Here is a 17,328-nt window from a genome sequence, read left to right as displayed (position 1 = left end):
GAACAAGATCAAGAAACCTTTAAGCTGAAGCTTTTCAGGCGAAAGATACCATGTAAACAGAGAGAAAGAAAGAGATATAGAGAGAGAAAGAAAACATATGTATTATTCCTTTTCTTTTCAACAACATTTTAACACTGATTACATTGTGTATATATCTAGCTACATTGCTTAGCTACTAAGCTAACATAAGACTCTTAAGATGTTGACACTTGTCACAACCTTACACCATAGACTCTTAACCAACTTAACTACCTCACATACATCCTAACCATCTCACACACATGCACATATTATAGTTATCACTCCCAATCCTATCTCCTTCTTATTATGTGACGCATATAAGAACTGTTGAACAAATTGATAAGAACGACAACACAATCTAAGAATTCTTTCCGACAGCTTTCAGGCCCTTGAGATAGTTGCCAAGTTAGCGTTAAGATCGATATGAGGATTGAAGAGTCAACTAGGGCTGGAAGGAGGATGGTAAATGGTGTGGACATGAGTGAGAAGATGAAGGATTGTCAAACAAAAGCAATAAAGGGCAACCCCAAGCCAATAAGGTTTCCTGCTTTGAGAGGGACAGAAGAGGGAGTATCTATCATATACAGCCTTATCTTTGCTTTGCGAGGGTCACAAATGAAACTCATTAAATATGTGGCACCACTTGAAGCCATCAGATTTTTTTGAACGGTATAGATTAAAAGGAGGGGGATAGAAGGGGAGATAATTCAAGTCCTAAATGCTATGGTAATTGTTAAACACATAAAACCACAAATTTACCTCACAACGGTAACGGTTATTGGCACTGAAAAAATGTCATCGCGTAATATCGGGACAAAACGAGAGCATAAATAACCACGTAAACAAGTCATTTTATGACGACAGAGATGTGATACAAAAAGAAGAAAGCATTCTCAAACTCAATCCTCAAGTTCCTTTGAGATTCTAATAGCTCTATCAATTGAAGCTGAAGACACTATAACAACTTATACAATTATGAGTCCAATGATTTGAAATTTCGGTATATATATGATTTATAAGATGCAGTGAGGTAAAAAAGATCGACCCTCGGATGCCACCGTGCCACGCAACCACCGGAAACAATGGTCGCCATCGAGCTGATACAACTAAGATTCTGAATACTGATTGCTTTTACCCTTTACCTTCCTCTTAGGGCTGCAAATTGGGCGGCCAAATCTTCGTAGTCTGGAAGCTTAGGATGCACATGCTTGGCTGGATTGGACCTGTCGGGTTGAAAGGACGCCGCACGAGCAAATACCTTGGGTGCCTCTGATGGACCACTATGTTCATTAGGAAGGGAAACTGATCTTACTGCTGTAGGAACCGTTTCCGACTCATCTCTGCTTGCTTGTCTTGGGGATTCTTTAACACCAGTGCCTGCGTGATGTGCATGACGACTCCTCGACTTTCTTCTTGACATTTCTGGTTCAACGTTGGATGGCTTTTTACTGTAATGAATCAGAAGCTCGTCCATTCTCCTCTCTTCTTCATCCTTTTTGTAGTGCTCGTCATCAAACAACAGTTGCAGACCTCGTCGTGACTCATCCTTTCTCCTGCCTCTTGTTTTTCTGATTGCAACTTCTGCATCTTCATTGTTTCCAGCATCATTGTGAGAGGACCGTGATCTTGAGCGTCTTGTCCTGGAAGATCTTGGTTTTGGTATGTGGTTGCTAGATGCATCATCCCGATGAGCACGATCCTTCTCATGATCATGCTTATAAAGTTTTGCAGCAGCAGGCATCTCATCCTCGTCATCAGATCCTACGTTTACCCCTCTGAGTATATTGTCAACAAAGGCTATGTTGTACGCTACAGGATCCTTAGTGATGTGCTTACTGCCAGAACCATCCTTGGCTTCATGTTTTCGATCTTTTGCTTTGGCATTCGGTTTCACATACGGAGGAGGGACCCCATAATTGTAGGGGGGCTTCAACTTCGGCGCCTCTTCTTCTTTAATTGCTAATTTTGCGTCACTGTGTTGGCCACCATAATTATCACCAGCAAATAAGCCTTGACCGTTGCTTTTCACATGAGGTCCAGCAACACTTGGCTGTACACGAGGTAAAGCTTCATGCTCTCTTTTAGGAATATTGTTCTCCCTCTCACGATGCTTTTCCTGTCCATCTCCTTGAGATGAACTGCCCGATCTGACTGACTTCGGGGGAGCATCCTCCTTTCTATTCCAAGCTTCATATTTGTGAGAAGCAACTTCTTGCCTTTCCTGGAACAAACTTCTGTGGCCATCTCTTTCCATGACAGTATCGTCCCTGGCACTAAGAGATTTGTGTTCTTTTCCAAAGGGTCTATGACTAGTCTGATGAATGTGATCGTCCTCCTTTCTATTCCATGCTTCATTTTTGTGAGAAGCCACTTCTTGCCTTTCCCCGAATAAAATTCCAAGGCCATCTTTTTCCACAGTATCTTCCCTGGCACTGAGAGACTTGTGTTCTATTCTAAAGGCTTTATGCCTAGTTTGATGAACGTGCTCCTCCTTTTTCAAGACAACACCATCCTTCTCCTTGTGTAATTTCTGAGCATCATTAAAATCAAGTCTCTTTTCTGTTGGAAAAAGATTATGCTGATCTCCTTTTGTAACAGCAGATTTCCCGGTAGACAATTTGGCTTTATCATCACTAGCATGGGAAGGCCCGTAAAATTTTGGCTTGTCCTGCAAAATCCAATTCGCAAGTGATGTTAAATTTGAGAGAGCAACACTTTTGACTAAGAATTCCTCGTTCTATCTGATACAGGTGTTATGGCAACAGCAGAGTAGGACAAACCTGTGTAATTGCAGGAGGAGGTTTCGACATCCTCTGTACAAAGGCCTTGGAGTCCCAATTTATTGAGAACTCTACTGCTATGTCTTTCATTAACTGCACCTTCTTCTCCAGTGTAGGAGGCTTTGAAGCTATGTTCTCAACAAACTATCAATTAATAATGCAGTAGGTTAGCTTAAAGCATTTACGAATGCATAAAGTTCTGTATGAGCATGTCGATAAATAATTACCTTTTGATTCACAAATAACTCCAGAGCATTCGCGTATCTCTCTTGAAATAGTTGCCTAAGGTCACGCAACTCTGGTAAATCAGAGAACCTTGCGGCAGCAATCATCAGCGATGACACAGGTTCCTTACATTCCTCCGGGCATTCACTACAAAGTAAATAACATAGCAAAGGAAAAGTTATTTTGAGTTTGAATTTAGTGTTTTTAAACTAATGCGTGAACAAAGGTTTAAGAACAGGACCAGCATTTCCTTTAGCAAGAAACCGAACAATTTGGTTTGGATTATATCTTAATGTGTATGATGTTAGAGAAATCATATTAGGTTAACAAACAAAATGAAGCAATGACGTAGAATCAGCTGAAAATATCCGAGGCAGAATCCTATACAAGTTGCGTTTGTGAAAGTTTGCAAACACATGACAGTATGTCCACACGCAGATAGTTCTTCATTTATTTTTACTCAAATCAATATTTTTCCCTACAGGTATTCCCCGCAATCAAACTACATTCACCTCACTCGATGTTAATTAAATCTACACCCATTTTTGCAACTTACAACACGATCATCCACAAATTGAACAAAATGTGCATAACGTAAAATACGATAATTCACAAAGTTGAACATAACATGTACAAGATGCACACATCAAAAGAGCATCATATTGGTAAAGTATTCAATCTGACATCGGTTGCACGCTAAATAGACGAAGAAAATTGAGTGATCGGTTTTGGCATCTAACAATCTCTAAATTCACACGACGAAATCAAGAACACGGCATACCTTTGTTTCTGCATAACTGAAAGATTCTTGAGCACCAAATCACAGCAACGCTCGACGAAATCATAACACGACGAAAGGATCACCTCCGCGGTGAGTCCATCAGCCTGCATTTACCAATTATATAACACTTAATTATTTTAGGTGTGCAAGTAGGCAAAACAAAATTTAGTCCATATCACCATCATTTTTTTTTGGTCTAATTTCCGATTAATTAAAAGACCTTGTGCATTTTATTTAATTTAATCCAACAATTCTTATCCTATCCGAAGAGCAAATATCGCAAAATACAAAAAAAAAAAGGCGGAAAAACAAATTTTCTCGGCAGCCAAACAGATTCTAGAAAATTCAAAATTGCACCTAAGAAGATGAAATATCGAAGGATCAATATCCGGAATGCAAAATCGAAGAACAGAGCAATCAATCAATCTCACCCTTCCGTAAGCATTGATATCAAGGCCATTGGTGAGCAGATCAGCGATATCTTTCTTCAGAAACTTCTGCGTCGCGTTCCTCTTCCTCCGTACCACATCGATCCGAGTTTTCGTCAATTTAATCAGCGTTTTGCTGCCGACACCAAACACGAAGAAAATATATAAGCACATATATATATATATATATATATATTTCTATATACGTATATACATACAGAAGTAGATGCAAATCATGAAAGTGTATAAGGAGTGAGATCTGAGAGCAAACGCAAACCATTTGGAGGCAAATCCACGGCCGAGCAGCCCGTCCAACATTTTTCACTCTCTTTTCTCCAACTCGGTGAACGATTCGACTCGGCGACTCAGACTGTAAGAGCACGCATTGACAGAAGCTTGCAGTGCAAAAGAACTCGAACAATAACAGCAAGAAAGGAAGAAGAAGAAGAAAGTCTCTCTCTCTCTCTCTCTCTCCTCACTTTCTCTCTCTCTCGCTTTTCTGAAGCGGCTTCAGGACATTTTAAAACTCTCGCCACCCGGCCACTAAACTGATGGGAAAGAGAAAGCTTTTGTGACAATAAGGTCCTTGCGCTTTCACCTTTCATGACGACGTTGACGCGGGTAACGACCGGTTTTCGTGACGTTAAGGAGGGTATTTTGGGGAAATAGCGCGGTTGTGGTGAGTGCGGCGGATGGGCCGGCGGAGAGGGGAGATCGTGGCCGTTGGATGGGAATACTTTGTAGGCGTAGAGGGAGGGTGTGGGGTGAGGGTAGAGTGATCAAGTCAAGGTGGGTAAATGACGAGTCAGCCCTCCAGGGGTTGATGGAATCTGGTGAGCTGGACCCAAACCGTCAAGTGCTTTGGTTTGGACTTTGGGTCACGTTCTTCTTTTTTCTAATTATTTTTGTGGTAATTATTATTATTTTTTTAATTATGGAACTTTTTTATTTTGTTATATATTGCTTTCATGGGACAATGAAATGATTATTTTTGATCTGACAGAAGAAAATGGTTAGGAGGCAAAGCCGTTGATAACGGCCACTTAACCGATTTATCAGATTTTTTGTCTAAAAAATGTTAATTCTTTTTTGGATGGTACACAGATTAGCATAATAAAATAAAATTGTTCAACTATCACATGGTGATCTTGTGTTTGAGAATGAATTTCAGGCGCGTATTTTATACACTATATTTTGGCTTCGATTTCTGGTGCTAGTGATTTACACGATGGTGGCCAGAAGAAAATGTCAGCAAGTGAATCAGACGATGGTGGTCAAGGGAGGCTGAAATGCATTTGTGAGTCTTTCTGACTTCCGAAAAAGTGGACTACCGTGACAAAATCACTACCTAGTACTTGAAAAAAAAAAGTCCCTTTTTTTTTTTTTTTTTGCTGTAGAAACTTTTTCATTTATTGTGTTGGAGGTTGGATCATCTATTAAAACCGATTTGTAATATTTAATGGGTCACCTTTTTTTTAATTAGCTGATCACATCTTTTACATTTATTTTTCATAAGATAATTCGAACACAAAATTTCCGATACAACAATAAATGCTTTTGACTAACTTGCAATATAAATCTCTTGCACCATATTTTAATGTTTTTTTTTTCCTTTTGGATATGAGTAATATTTAGAAAGGCAGATCGAACAAAAAACTCAACACGCAAAAGTAATTAATCAAAGATTCACACAGATGACGATGTTTCTTTTGACTTTGAAATATAATTATGAATCTCGCCATTGTGTGGTTTTTTTTTTTTCTTTTCAAAATTCACAATCAAAAGTAAGAAATTGTTGTGTAAAAAGAAAATCAGTCATAATAATTAAAATAGAAAGTGCAAGCATAACTTTTTCCTTTTTACAAACATTTTCCCAGCCACTTGATTAATATGTTTTTTATTTAGATTTTTTTGTAAAACTTTACCATTATTAAGAGAGGGCGAAATTTTTTTAAATTATTACAATAATTTGAACGAGTTTCGAACCCGAAACGCATTAGGGGAAACCAAAATATTAAACCACGTAGAATATCTTGTTGAAAAGGAAAATGATATACATAAAAAATTCAAGTGGTGGTTTGTCACCTTGCTACAACCCGCAAGAGTATAATTTTATTTTATTCCACTATCTCCATGTCTCTCTTTATCTTCAACAGAGATGTCATATTTTATTTTTAATTTCTAGTAAGTTCTGCGGTATTTTACTTTAATATTTTTGTCGGTTCAAATTCTTAAATGACTAAAATCCAATTACAAAAATATAAAAAATAAATAAAAATAAACCGCAAAGTATAAGATACTCAAAAAGACCATTCGATTTTCGGTTACTTTTGGCTCGAACAAACCTGATAGAGATTATTTTCGGATCTTACCATTTGGAGCCCAAAGAGAAGAAATTTCAAACCATTCAAATTAAATATGATGGTTCCAATTAACTCATTTTGTTAGTTTACCTCACACAAACTAAAGTCCTAAATCTTTCTTTCTCTCTCAAACGGTCCTAATCTTTTAGTCTTAAGTTCTAAATTGTGAGGTCTGGAGATGATACAAATCAAAGTAAGACGGCACTGTCACATATACCATGTATGCAGGCTGTTGCGTGCCCCATTCACAGGAAGTTAGAAGCCAACGTGGATGGATTAGGTTTTACGGTTATGCATCACCCACTACATATGGAATTTGGATTCGACATTGCATCGACCAAAACCATCCAATTAGTCAAATTATCAATTAAACTAATCCACTTGTTAGTTGTGTGTTTGGGGATAAATTAAGCAACCCACCACATGTTACTTCCACTAATTAAAAGGGTCATAACTATCGAATATTTAGACACTTGTCTCTCAATTTCCTCCAATATCTAAGCTACCACCAACCCCTTCATCTCTCTCTAGCTAACATTCCTGTACAAACAAGGCATACAAGATTTTAGGTTTTGGTAAAGAGGGTTCCTTTTTGTATTTTATTTTTATTTTTATTTTTATGGGTGAGATTTTAATCACTTTTATGGTTTTCAATGGGCTCGTTTGGAAGTACCTTTAAAATGACTGAAAACATTTTAAGTACAAATATTTACAAGTGATCCATCAAATAATAACTCTTAAAGTAGAGTGAATATTCGATATGACTACCTAACTAGGACATCTCTCATAAAAGAGAAAACAAACGTGAGGTCAGATGAAATCAAAATAGAAGATCCCATGTATTTTGTAAGAAATATTCTACGAATGACATATTAATGTCTCTCAGCTGAGTTTTTTATCCTCAAAATGATGCTACAACCCATAACAATTCAAAATGCCTGCTCATGATTCATAAATGAGGTCAATTACCAAAAATAACCTTTTCAAAATGGGCCAGTGGCCCAAAAGCTGACAACCTGTTAATATGTGCTGGCCCAGTGATCCCTAAGATTCTAGGAGTGTTAAACTTGTGCATACACATGATTGTGGGTGAAGTTGGCAAGCCCGCTAACCGTGCCTAACTCAAACTAAAATATATCCTGGTGACATGTAAGAGGCCGTAACAAAAACTCGAGGAGATTTTTACGTTTGGGTTTGCACTTCCCAAAAACTTAACATATAATTGTTACAAAATTTTAGATGCAAATTTGGATTGTATATGTTAGTTCATAAAATAAGTGCACCTAATTAATAACATGTGCACATTTATGAATGTGACATTCTCTTGAACTCTCAGATCCAAACAAATACAAAGAAGAATTGTAAAACATATCTCATTATATGATATGAACTCACGTATTACAACTCGAATACTCACGAATCACCAATAAATAACGGTTTCAAAAATGCAGAAAAAAACTTGCATTGCGTTCAAGTTTGTATTCCCCGTCTCATAGTTTAGCTTGTATTAGAATATAGAACGACTATTTGATAGTTCCTACCAAAAACATCTCAAAAAGTTGATGAGGAAATGGAACAGGTAATTTTCGCGATCGAGCAGTTCGTGTCGAACCAATCTTTCGAGGATGATGTTCTGCGGAAGAAGCTCGCTGTAGTAGAGCACCGTCGAAACTGAGGCAGCAGGATCGGTAGCTAAGGATGTTAGCAGCCTCAGCAGAGGCCTAAACATCAATGGTGTAAGAGACTGCACCACCAAAAAAAACAGAAACCACTAAAACATGTCACTAAAAATAAATAAATCGAAACAATATTTAAATTAAATTTGTTCATGCATACCATGGATTCTGGAGATCGAGGAAGGACGAGATGGAGATGAAGTTTCTGAACCGGATTTCGAAGAGAAGTGAGGGTTTTGATTTGGGGTGTTTAATTTGTGAGGATTTTATTTTATTAGTTTTATCTGTCTATCTTTCAGCAAACATTCAAACCTACCTGTCTGAAAAAAATTTAACATGAAAAAAAATTGGGTAGTGCTTAAACCACCAGGAAGAATAGGTGGAGTTCATTAAAAAAATGCAAAACCAAACTCTTTGTCTCTTTGATCAAACAAAAACAAGTATTTTTGTATTGATCTAGTGATCAAAATCATTAGATAATTGAGAATTCAAACAAAATTGAGCAGTTTTCTTGAACTAATTTGGTCGTTAAAGGAAAATTCGTAAATTAAGTAGGGTTTAGTCGAACTAAGATTTGAGGGGATTTTGAAAGACTAGGTTTTCCTAGTGTTTTAGAACCCATGCAAATCTGAGTATAGTCTGTTGAGATAATACCATAATTTACGCATCACATTTGGATCATATCTCTAATAAAGATGAAATTCACATGTGTTGATGAGCCTGTACAATCAGATTCGTGATGTGGGTGTCTAAGTGGCAGAACAGAACCTATACAAATCCTTAGTACCATATCTCTAATAATTGTATAAGAAATCGCTTCGAATGGAGCATTTAGAAGGTTTTATGGGAAAGTTTTGATCATCCAACCAACATATTATTACCAGGAATGAAATTGGGAATGAATTTTTAACAAGGATCCTCTTTGTGGGGATCTAGGGGTTCAATCAATATTGTCCGTTCATTGTATATCGCGCGGTCAGTTTTCGTTAGATACTATTTATATTCAATTTTAAATTTTAAATTTAAAATGATTACTTACCGCTTGATGTACTATGAATGGACACGATTGATTGATCCCCGAACCCTCACAAGGTGGATCCGGAGAGGATCCTTGTTCTGAATTTTTAAAACAGGACAGAAATTAGGAATTAAATTCATATTCAATCGGAAGTCAGAGAGTATCCTTGTTCTGAATTTTTAAAACAGGACAGAAATTAGGAATTAAATTCATATTCAATCGGAAGTCAGAAATCGAAATAATTACAACACCAATTGAATGTAGCTCCTACGGTGTGAAGACGATGGGTTGGTCCAAGGATTTTTTTCCCATTATTTCCACGAACCTTTGGAAAGGACTCTGCACAGTTCAAGTCAATGGTCCAAAAAATACGTAGCGAAAACCGCCTAATTTCGAAGAAAATGAAAAAAAAAGTCAACAAAAAATCAAAGGTTGAACTGTCAAGAGTGCTGGTAGAATTATACAGATGGCTGCAAATAAATTGGAGACTGAGACAATAAGAGGAGTGAAATTCAATTCCACATACAGAAAACATGAGACTCAATGTTGTGCTAATTCTGAAAATTTTCTCATGTTTCTGCATGCAGTCTTTTTTATCTTCCTCTCATGCACAAACCCTAGATTTTCCTGTCCTGCTCAAGCAAGGGCAACGGCTAGCCGATCGAGATAGGAATTATCTTGTTTCGGAAAATGGCGGTTTATTCAAGCTAGGGTTCTTGAGTCCTGGAACTTCAAGTGCTTCCGGTGCCACCAGCTATCGTTACTTGGGCATGTTTTACACAAGTCTTCCAAGTCATCCAGATGCAGTGTGGTTGGCTAACCCTAAAACTCCGATCAGCGATTCGTCGGGTGTTTTCACATTGGATAGTGACGGAAAGTTGAAGATTGTGTACAGTGGGGGGGAAATATCTGTATCAGATTCCAATCAAACAGTTTCAGGTAATGTGACTGCCTCTTTTCTGGACACTGGAAATCTTGTGTTACAAGAGTTTGCTTCCAATGGAGCATTCGGAAGCGTTTTATGGCAAAGTTATGATCATCCGACCAACACATTGTTGCCCGGAATGAAATTAGGCATGAACTTCAAGACAGGACAGAATTGGACACTTTTTTCATGGTTGAGCGATCAAGTCCCTGAGCCAGGCGCTTTCAAGCTAGGCGTGGATCCTGGTGCCGCCAACCAACTGGTCATCTGGCGGCGAGGGGATGTGTACTGGACTAGTGGTGTATGGAAAAATGGTAGTTTTCTAGGATCCCCTGAATTGACAAGAAGGGTAGATTTGTTTGAGTTTACTTTTGTTTCAAGCAAAGAGGAGAAGTACTTTTCTTATTCCGTGAAAAATACTTACACATATTCAAGGTGGGAACTGAGTTTACAGGGGCAAATTTCGCAGTCCGTTTTAGCCCCAAACAAGACTACTTGGGAGAGCACAGTTACCGGTCCATGCAAATTGAACATGAATTATCCGGATGCAATGTGCATAGAGGAGAAGATTACAGAATGCAGGAACGGTTCTGAGCTGTTTGTGCCGATAAGAGGTTATTTTGCTGCGGTCAAATTCCTATACGCTGATGATGATACTAGCTTGGCTATTAGTGATTGTCATGCTGTCTGCTGGAGAAACTGCACCTGTATCGGATATGAAAGTTTGTATACCGAAAATGGGACTGGATGTGTGTATATGATGGAAGGAGCAAAATTTGAAGAGAGTGATTACTTTGGCTTTACTTATATCCTCACTATAGCGAGGAATAGTAGCAAAGGTATGCATCTTCTCATTCTTCCTTCCTACTCTATGATTTGTGCCCTAAATTTGATGTTTTGAGTTTCATACGCTGTCTCTCAATAGCTTCTTCGAGTACAATGCTAATTTTGTGGTTGGTCTAGATGGAACTCCTACTGAAGAAGGAAAAAAAATCGGATCAGCAGGAAGTGTAGCGAAAAAATGGTGGATATGGTTTATCATAAGCATTACACTTTCTGTGACAGTGCTACTTTTAGGTTACTTGTGCTACATAAGGAAAATCAAACGTAGATTCATGCAACACACCGGTAAGTTGTTAAGAATCATAAAGGATTTCATTACTGCTAAGTTGCTAACATAGTTATGAATTAAGCATGCATATAACTCTAGATACTATTGCATTCATCGAAACTGTGCAGGCCTAGAGCAAGGATTAAATGAGTTGAGATCTCAAATTACCAGAATCGGCAATGTACACAGGCTCAAACTAGGCAAAAGTATAGGCCAGGAGTTTCAGATGTTCAGTTTCTCTGGAATAGTAGCTGCAACGAATAATTTCTCATCTGGCAGCAAGCTCGGAGAGGGTGGTTTTGGACCAGTTTACAAGGTAAAATCTACGTTGAATTATCGAACAATAGCTTTCTGAAAATTGGTACCTGACTTTTAATAACAATGCAGGGTGTGTTACCAGATGGCCAACAGGTAGCAGTAAAGAGACTAGCCAGAAATTCGGGACAGGGACTAGAAGAATTAAGGAACGAGATTACACTTATAGCTGAACTTCAACACAGAAATCTTGTTCGGATTCTTGGTTGTTGCATTCAAGGAGAAGAGAAGATTTTGATCTATGAGTACCTGACGAATGCAAGCTTGGACGCCTTTCTTTTCGGTTTGTCCACAACTCCTTTCAAATCCAAAGACTCCCTTTTCTGCCTTCCCCTGCACCTGTAATTTGCTAACCATGCTATATATGAATTTCAATAAACTGCAGATTCAACTAAAGGGAAGCATTTAGATTGGCAACAACGCGTGAACATAATCGAAGGGATTGCGCAAGGACTTCTCTATCTTCACAAGTATTCTAGAGTTAGAATCATACACAGAGATTTGAAAGCTAGCAACATTTTACTTGATGGAAACTTGAATCCTAAGATATCAGATTTTGGAATGGCCAGAATTTTCGAACAGAATGAATCCACATCAAAGACGAAGAGAGTTGTAGGAACCTAGTAAGTATACACAAAAATCTCTGTATACGCATTTCTTCGAATGTGAATGTTTTCTAATTGCAGAAGAAGATTTTGTGCAGCGGTTATATGTCTCCGGAGTATGCCATGAAAGGCATTTTCTCTGACAAGTCCGACGTTTACAGCTTCGGAGTTCTATTGCTGGAGATTGTGAGTGGCAAAAAGAACACTGAATTCGTTTCATCTACTGCTCTTAGCCTCGTTGAACTGGTAAGTTATTAAAACAGATCAAATTTTGTATTCAATTTCAACCAGAGCAGAAAAAACTCAATCACCGCAATGAAATTTAAACGATTGCAGGCTTGGGATTTGTGGAAACAAGGTGACACTCAAGAGCTAAAGGACACGTCGGTAGACTCGTGCCCGGAAGACGAAGTTTTGAAGTTTATTCATTTGAGTCTGCTATGTGTGCAAGAGTATGCAGCTGATAGACCTACCATGGCAGAAGTCGTATCCATGCTCACAAGCGATTCCATGTTTTTCCCTGATCCGAAGCAACCTGCATATCACATTTCGAGAAGTGAAGTTGGGTCATCGAGGCCTGATGGGAGGCGACCGGACATGGGTTCGGCAGATTATGTGCCCATAACTGTGATGGAAGCCAGGTAAAAACCTTCATTTTACATCAGATATAAAGGAATGTAAAATACTTTAAATTCGGAATTTGAGAATTAAGAAAAAGAACACTTTGGTAGTCTCTCGGGATGCAAATAAGGCGAACCATGCTACTATCCTTAATAAAATCACAAATGATCTGCTTTTTACTTTCTGGAGCACCAGCACCATGAGATGCAGAAGTTTGACGATGTTGTATTTTGTTCCTTCACTGCACCGTAACTCACAGTGCTGATGCTCGAGTAAGGAGTAAAGAGCAGGCCATTTACAATTTTCTTAAGGATTCTTAACGAGAACTTATTAGGACTTTAGCTGCGAGTTTAATGTTTTGGATCTTGATGGACAAGAAATTACCAAGATCTTGATCTCACTATATAGAGAAGTTTCAATGGCCATCAGGAATAATGCATGAGCTGAAGCACAAAACTTTTACCCTTACTTCATGAGGTTAAACCGTTTGATCACATAAACCTTCTGCATGTACGAAACTACTCAAGCTTCTTTCTTGTATGTCCCACCCACCATGTTACTTGTATGGCCTGAGTAAACCGTTATGGTGACATTCTGTGTCAATAATACAATATTATGTGTCAGTTTCTTTCTACGTATCATTATATCATTAGCACAAAACGCTACTGTGACAGTGTATCCATACCATAAAAGTTGCTTTCATGTCACCGAACGCTAATATTTTACCCTTGCATTCTAGGTCACATGTTCGAATTCTCCCTCCTAACATTACTCCCATAACAACTTAAAAAATCGATGGGAAATGAATTATGCCAAAACAAACTGCGTTTTGGGCTTTTACTAGTCAGCTCCTTATTGCATTTTACTTTGTACTAGTCTTCTGGACTTTCCCCGCCTCATGGTTTAGCTTATATTAGAATATAGAACGACTATTTGATAGTTCCTACCAAAAACATCTCAAAAAGTTGGTGAGGAAATGAAACAGGTAATTTTCGCGATCGAGCAGTTCGTGTCGAACCAATCTTTCGAGGATGATGTTCTGAGGAAGAAGCTCGCTGTAGTAGAGCAACGTCGAAACTGAGGCAGCAGGATTGGTAGCTAAAGATGTTAGCAGCCTCAGCAGAGGCCTAAACATCAATGGTGTAAGAAACTGCACCACCAAAAAAACAGAAACCGCTAAAACGTCACAAAAAATAAACAAGTCGAAACAATATTTAAATTAAATTTGTTCATGCATACCATGGATTCTGGAGATCGAGGAAGGACGAGATGGAGATGAAGTTTCTGAACTGGATTTCGACGAGAAGTGAGGGTTTTGATTTGGGGTGTTTAATTTGTGAGGATTTTGTTTTATTAGTTCTATCTGTCGATCTTTCAGCAAACATTCAAACCTACCCGTATGAAAAAAATTTGACATGAAAAAAATTTGGGAAGTGCTTAAACCACCAGGAAGAATAGGTGGAGTTCGTTAACAAAATGCAAAACCCAATTTTGTCTCTTTGATCAAGCAAAAAACAAGTATTTTTGTATTGATCTTGTGATCAAAATCATTAGATAATTGAGAATTCAAACAAATTTGAGCAGTTTTCTTGAACTAATCGACACCATTTGATAATTTTTAGACTAAACTTAAGAATTGGTAATTTCGTTTAGATTTGGTCACTAAAAGAAAAATTTGTAAATTAAGTAGGGTTTAGTCAAACTAAGATTTGAGGGGGTCTTCCTAGTGTCGTCAACTAGGTTTTCGAATAGACGTTTTTATAACTCATGCAAATTTGAGTATAGTCCTTTGAGATGATACTCTTATCATAATTTACATATCACATTTGTATCATATCTCTAATAAAAATGGAATCCACATGTGTTGGTGGGCCTGTACAATCAGATTCGTGATGTGGGTGTCTAAGAGGCAGAACATAACCTATACAAATCCTTAGTGCCGCAACCAAGCATGCACTTTGTTGGAAATTATATATTATAGTATGAAATATTGTAATATATAATTTTAATAATTGAATGAAAAATAGTGTTAACCAATTTCTTAGAAAAGTTATGATGTTTAGGTGTATTTCCTTAATAAGTGATGTATACCTATAGATCAAAAGTTACATCTCTTAAATAAGTAGAAATTGGATCCTATATAAACCCATGAAATCATTGGTATTAAATATAGAAAATTAGGGTTAATTTTTACTTTTGAGAAATAGGGTTTCCCCACTTTATTTCTCTCATTCTTAGTCAATCAAATTCCGAATCATATCTTGAGAGTACTGAATATATAAAGTTCATTAGAGTCTAAAGATTGAAGTGCTCTGACTTCAGATTATAGATTGTTGAATCCTGGGTGACGAATGCCTACCGAACTACAAGCACAAGAGTAGGGGCAAAATTCTGTCTTTAGGACATTGCATTTATACAAGCCTCAATCTCCAAGTTTGTCAGTTTTTCTAACTTTCTCTCTGATTGTTTATATTAATCTCATACATAAATTGATGTTGTGAATTTTTTTCTTCTTTCACCGAATTGTGTCTTTGGGGTAGTTGAGACGATGCACCGCTTAGCATCATCTGATGAAAAGGCACTGGAATTTGGTTTAGAAGATAGACATACCAAGAGGCCATAATTGAGAGAAGATTAAGTCTTGAAATTATTTAAACGAGGAACAACGTCAATGTTTGGATAGTTAGTTTGTGGACCTCACTAAAAGTGTACATACTTTCATGCTGCTCTAAAGAAGTGTGCATTTCCGAGAAGAGGAAATGCCATGGCCACCAATAAGTTAAAGTGTGGGGGTCTTTCGTAAAAGGAATGACGAGACACTGAAAAAAAGGCTTATTAAGTAAGCATGCATAGTTGAATTAGACAAGGTCATGCTTATTAAGTAAGCATATGAAACTGAAAGTACATAGCTATTGGGTTGTGTTATTCATAGCTTAGAGCATCCACATGTACTAGATGAATTCAACGATGCTAACTAATTGAATTTTTTACAATATGAAGTCAAAGTACATAAGTGGAAATACATGCAGTCACATAAGGAAATCAATCCTCAATTAGAGGTGTACTGGATAATCTGGATATAAAGCATATTGACTTTATACGTTGTGATGGTTTGCCGAATAGGACAAAGTAGAATGATTAAATTGAAAAGAGTAATTTGCAAGATAAAAGAGATAATAAGCAATATATATTATGATAAATAATGTTTAAGGTATAACAAGGTTAAAGACCTTCTTACAAATATCTTAAATGTGGGGGAGTTTACCCAAGTGCTTAGTGTTAGCAAATTACCTAGTAAGTAAATCCTAATATAATTTTTGGGACTTGACATTTCAAACAATGTCAAACAACTACTCTCGTATGAAATATAATTTCATAAGATGGATTGTGCACACTATTAATAATAGTCAACTTAGTGGTGGATTCAATTATTAAAGGTTTGACTAGAGAGTAAGTTGATCATTGAGGGGAATGAGGTTAAAGCCAACATAACTAATGGATCAGCCGGGTAGAAACCTTACTTAGTTGATTGGAGATCCCATGATCTAAGTTCAATAGGCAAATTGGTTGGGAATGATTCAAAGAAGTTAACACACTACATACCTCATTCATATGATGGAAGAAGTGTGTTGTCTGCAGAAGTTTTAGGGATTATATTTATACTTAATGACGGTGATATCTTATAAATAAGAGGAATAGAACAGACTATTCTTAATCAGTGGTCACCTATGTGAGAGTAGAAGTTGGTCGCTTCTATGAGAATGAGATGGCTAAATTCTCTAAAGCTCTCATGAATCCGGGATTTGTTCAGGACCAAAATGAACACAACCGTATGAACCGTAATATATTAGGATAAGTGATGTGTTTTACTTAATGTCTCGGTTTATTGTTGCGGTGAATAGTTCAAGATCTTCCACATCCATTGCGTCACCAAGTAAATCCGATAAGTATTCACTAGGGTAGGTTCAAGTCCAAAAGACACCTCTCCCGATGCATCTCTTGTCCGCATGTACTCTCAAATTCTTTCTAATTTTTCATTCATGTGGGGGATTGTTGGAAATTATATATTATAATATGAAATATTGTAATATATAATTTTAATAATTAAATGAAAAATAGTGTTAACCAATTTCTTAGAAAGGTTATGTTGTTTAGGTGTATTCCCTTGATAAGTGATATATACTTATAGATAAAAAGTTACATCTATTTAATAAGTAGAAATTGGCCTATATAAACCCATGAAACCATTGGTATTAATATAGAAAATTAAGGTTAATTTTTACTTTTGAGAAATAAGGTTTCCCCACTTTATTTCTCTCATTCTTAGTCAATCAAATTCCGAGTCATATCTAGAGAGTACGGAATATATAAAGTTCGCTAGAGTCCGAAAATTGAAGTTTTTTGACTTTGGATTATAAATTGTTGAATCCTAGGAGACGGATGCCTACCGAACTACAAG

At 37.2% G+C, this 17,328-nt stretch overlaps 2 protein-coding genes and 2 long non-coding RNA genes across 5 annotated transcripts; 1 reads left to right on the top strand and 3 right to left on the bottom strand.

The window, feature by feature from the left end:
- Positions 1–852: 852 nt before the first annotated feature.
- Positions 853–4,808, bottom strand: LOC103418158 (uncharacterized). The gene is made up of 6 exons (XM_029109871.2): positions 4,513–4,808; positions 4,239–4,371; positions 3,808–3,911; positions 3,029–3,173; positions 2,802–2,945; positions 853–2,689 (listed from the first exon to the last, which is right to left on the bottom strand). Exons 1-6 carry the CDS (start codon positions 4,551–4,553, stop codon positions 1,160–1,162), a joined length of 2,097 nt encoding a protein of 698 aa, XP_028965704.1. The 5' UTR covers positions 4,554–4,808; the 3' UTR covers positions 853–1,159.
- A 3,149-nt stretch (positions 4,809–7,957) lies between these two features.
- Positions 7,958–8,584, bottom strand: LOC108170070 (uncharacterized). Its single transcript, XR_001786419.3, has 2 exons — positions 8,435–8,584; positions 7,958–8,342 (listed from the first exon to the last, which is right to left on the bottom strand). It is a non-coding gene; the product is annotated as an uncharacterized lncRNA (long non-coding RNA).
- Positions 8,585–9,711: 1,127 nt separating this feature from the next.
- LOC103418157 (G-type lectin S-receptor-like serine/threonine-protein kinase At1g67520) lies at positions 9,712–12,981 on the top strand. 2 transcript variants are annotated; one of them, XM_029109859.2, is made up of 7 exons: positions 9,712–11,056; positions 11,181–11,345; positions 11,457–11,644; positions 11,716–11,926; positions 12,029–12,266; positions 12,347–12,494; positions 12,585–12,981. In XM_029109859.2, exons 1-7 carry the CDS (start codon positions 9,826–9,828, stop codon positions 12,891–12,893), a joined length of 2,490 nt encoding a protein of 829 aa, XP_028965692.1. In that variant the 5' UTR covers positions 9,712–9,825; the 3' UTR covers positions 12,894–12,981. The 2 variants fall into 2 exon arrangements, 1 of the variants encoding a protein (XP_028965692.1); XR_011576283.1 differs by having other exon boundaries at positions 9,787–11,056; positions 12,336–12,494.
- Positions 12,982–13,551: 570 nt separating this feature from the next.
- Positions 13,552–14,230, bottom strand: LOC114827663 (uncharacterized). The gene is made up of 2 exons (XR_003776786.2): positions 14,109–14,230; positions 13,552–14,019 (listed from the first exon to the last, which is right to left on the bottom strand). It is a non-coding gene; the product is annotated as an uncharacterized lncRNA (long non-coding RNA).
- Between the last annotated feature and the right edge of the window lie 3,098 nt (positions 14,231–17,328).

This window comes from Malus domestica, chromosome 02 (genome assembly GCF_042453785.1).
Source record: "Malus domestica chromosome 02, GDT2T_hap1".
Lineage (NCBI taxonomy): Eukaryota > Viridiplantae > Streptophyta > Magnoliopsida > Rosales > Rosaceae > Malus > Malus domestica.
This window is presented reverse-complemented; position numbering and strand designations above follow the sequence as displayed.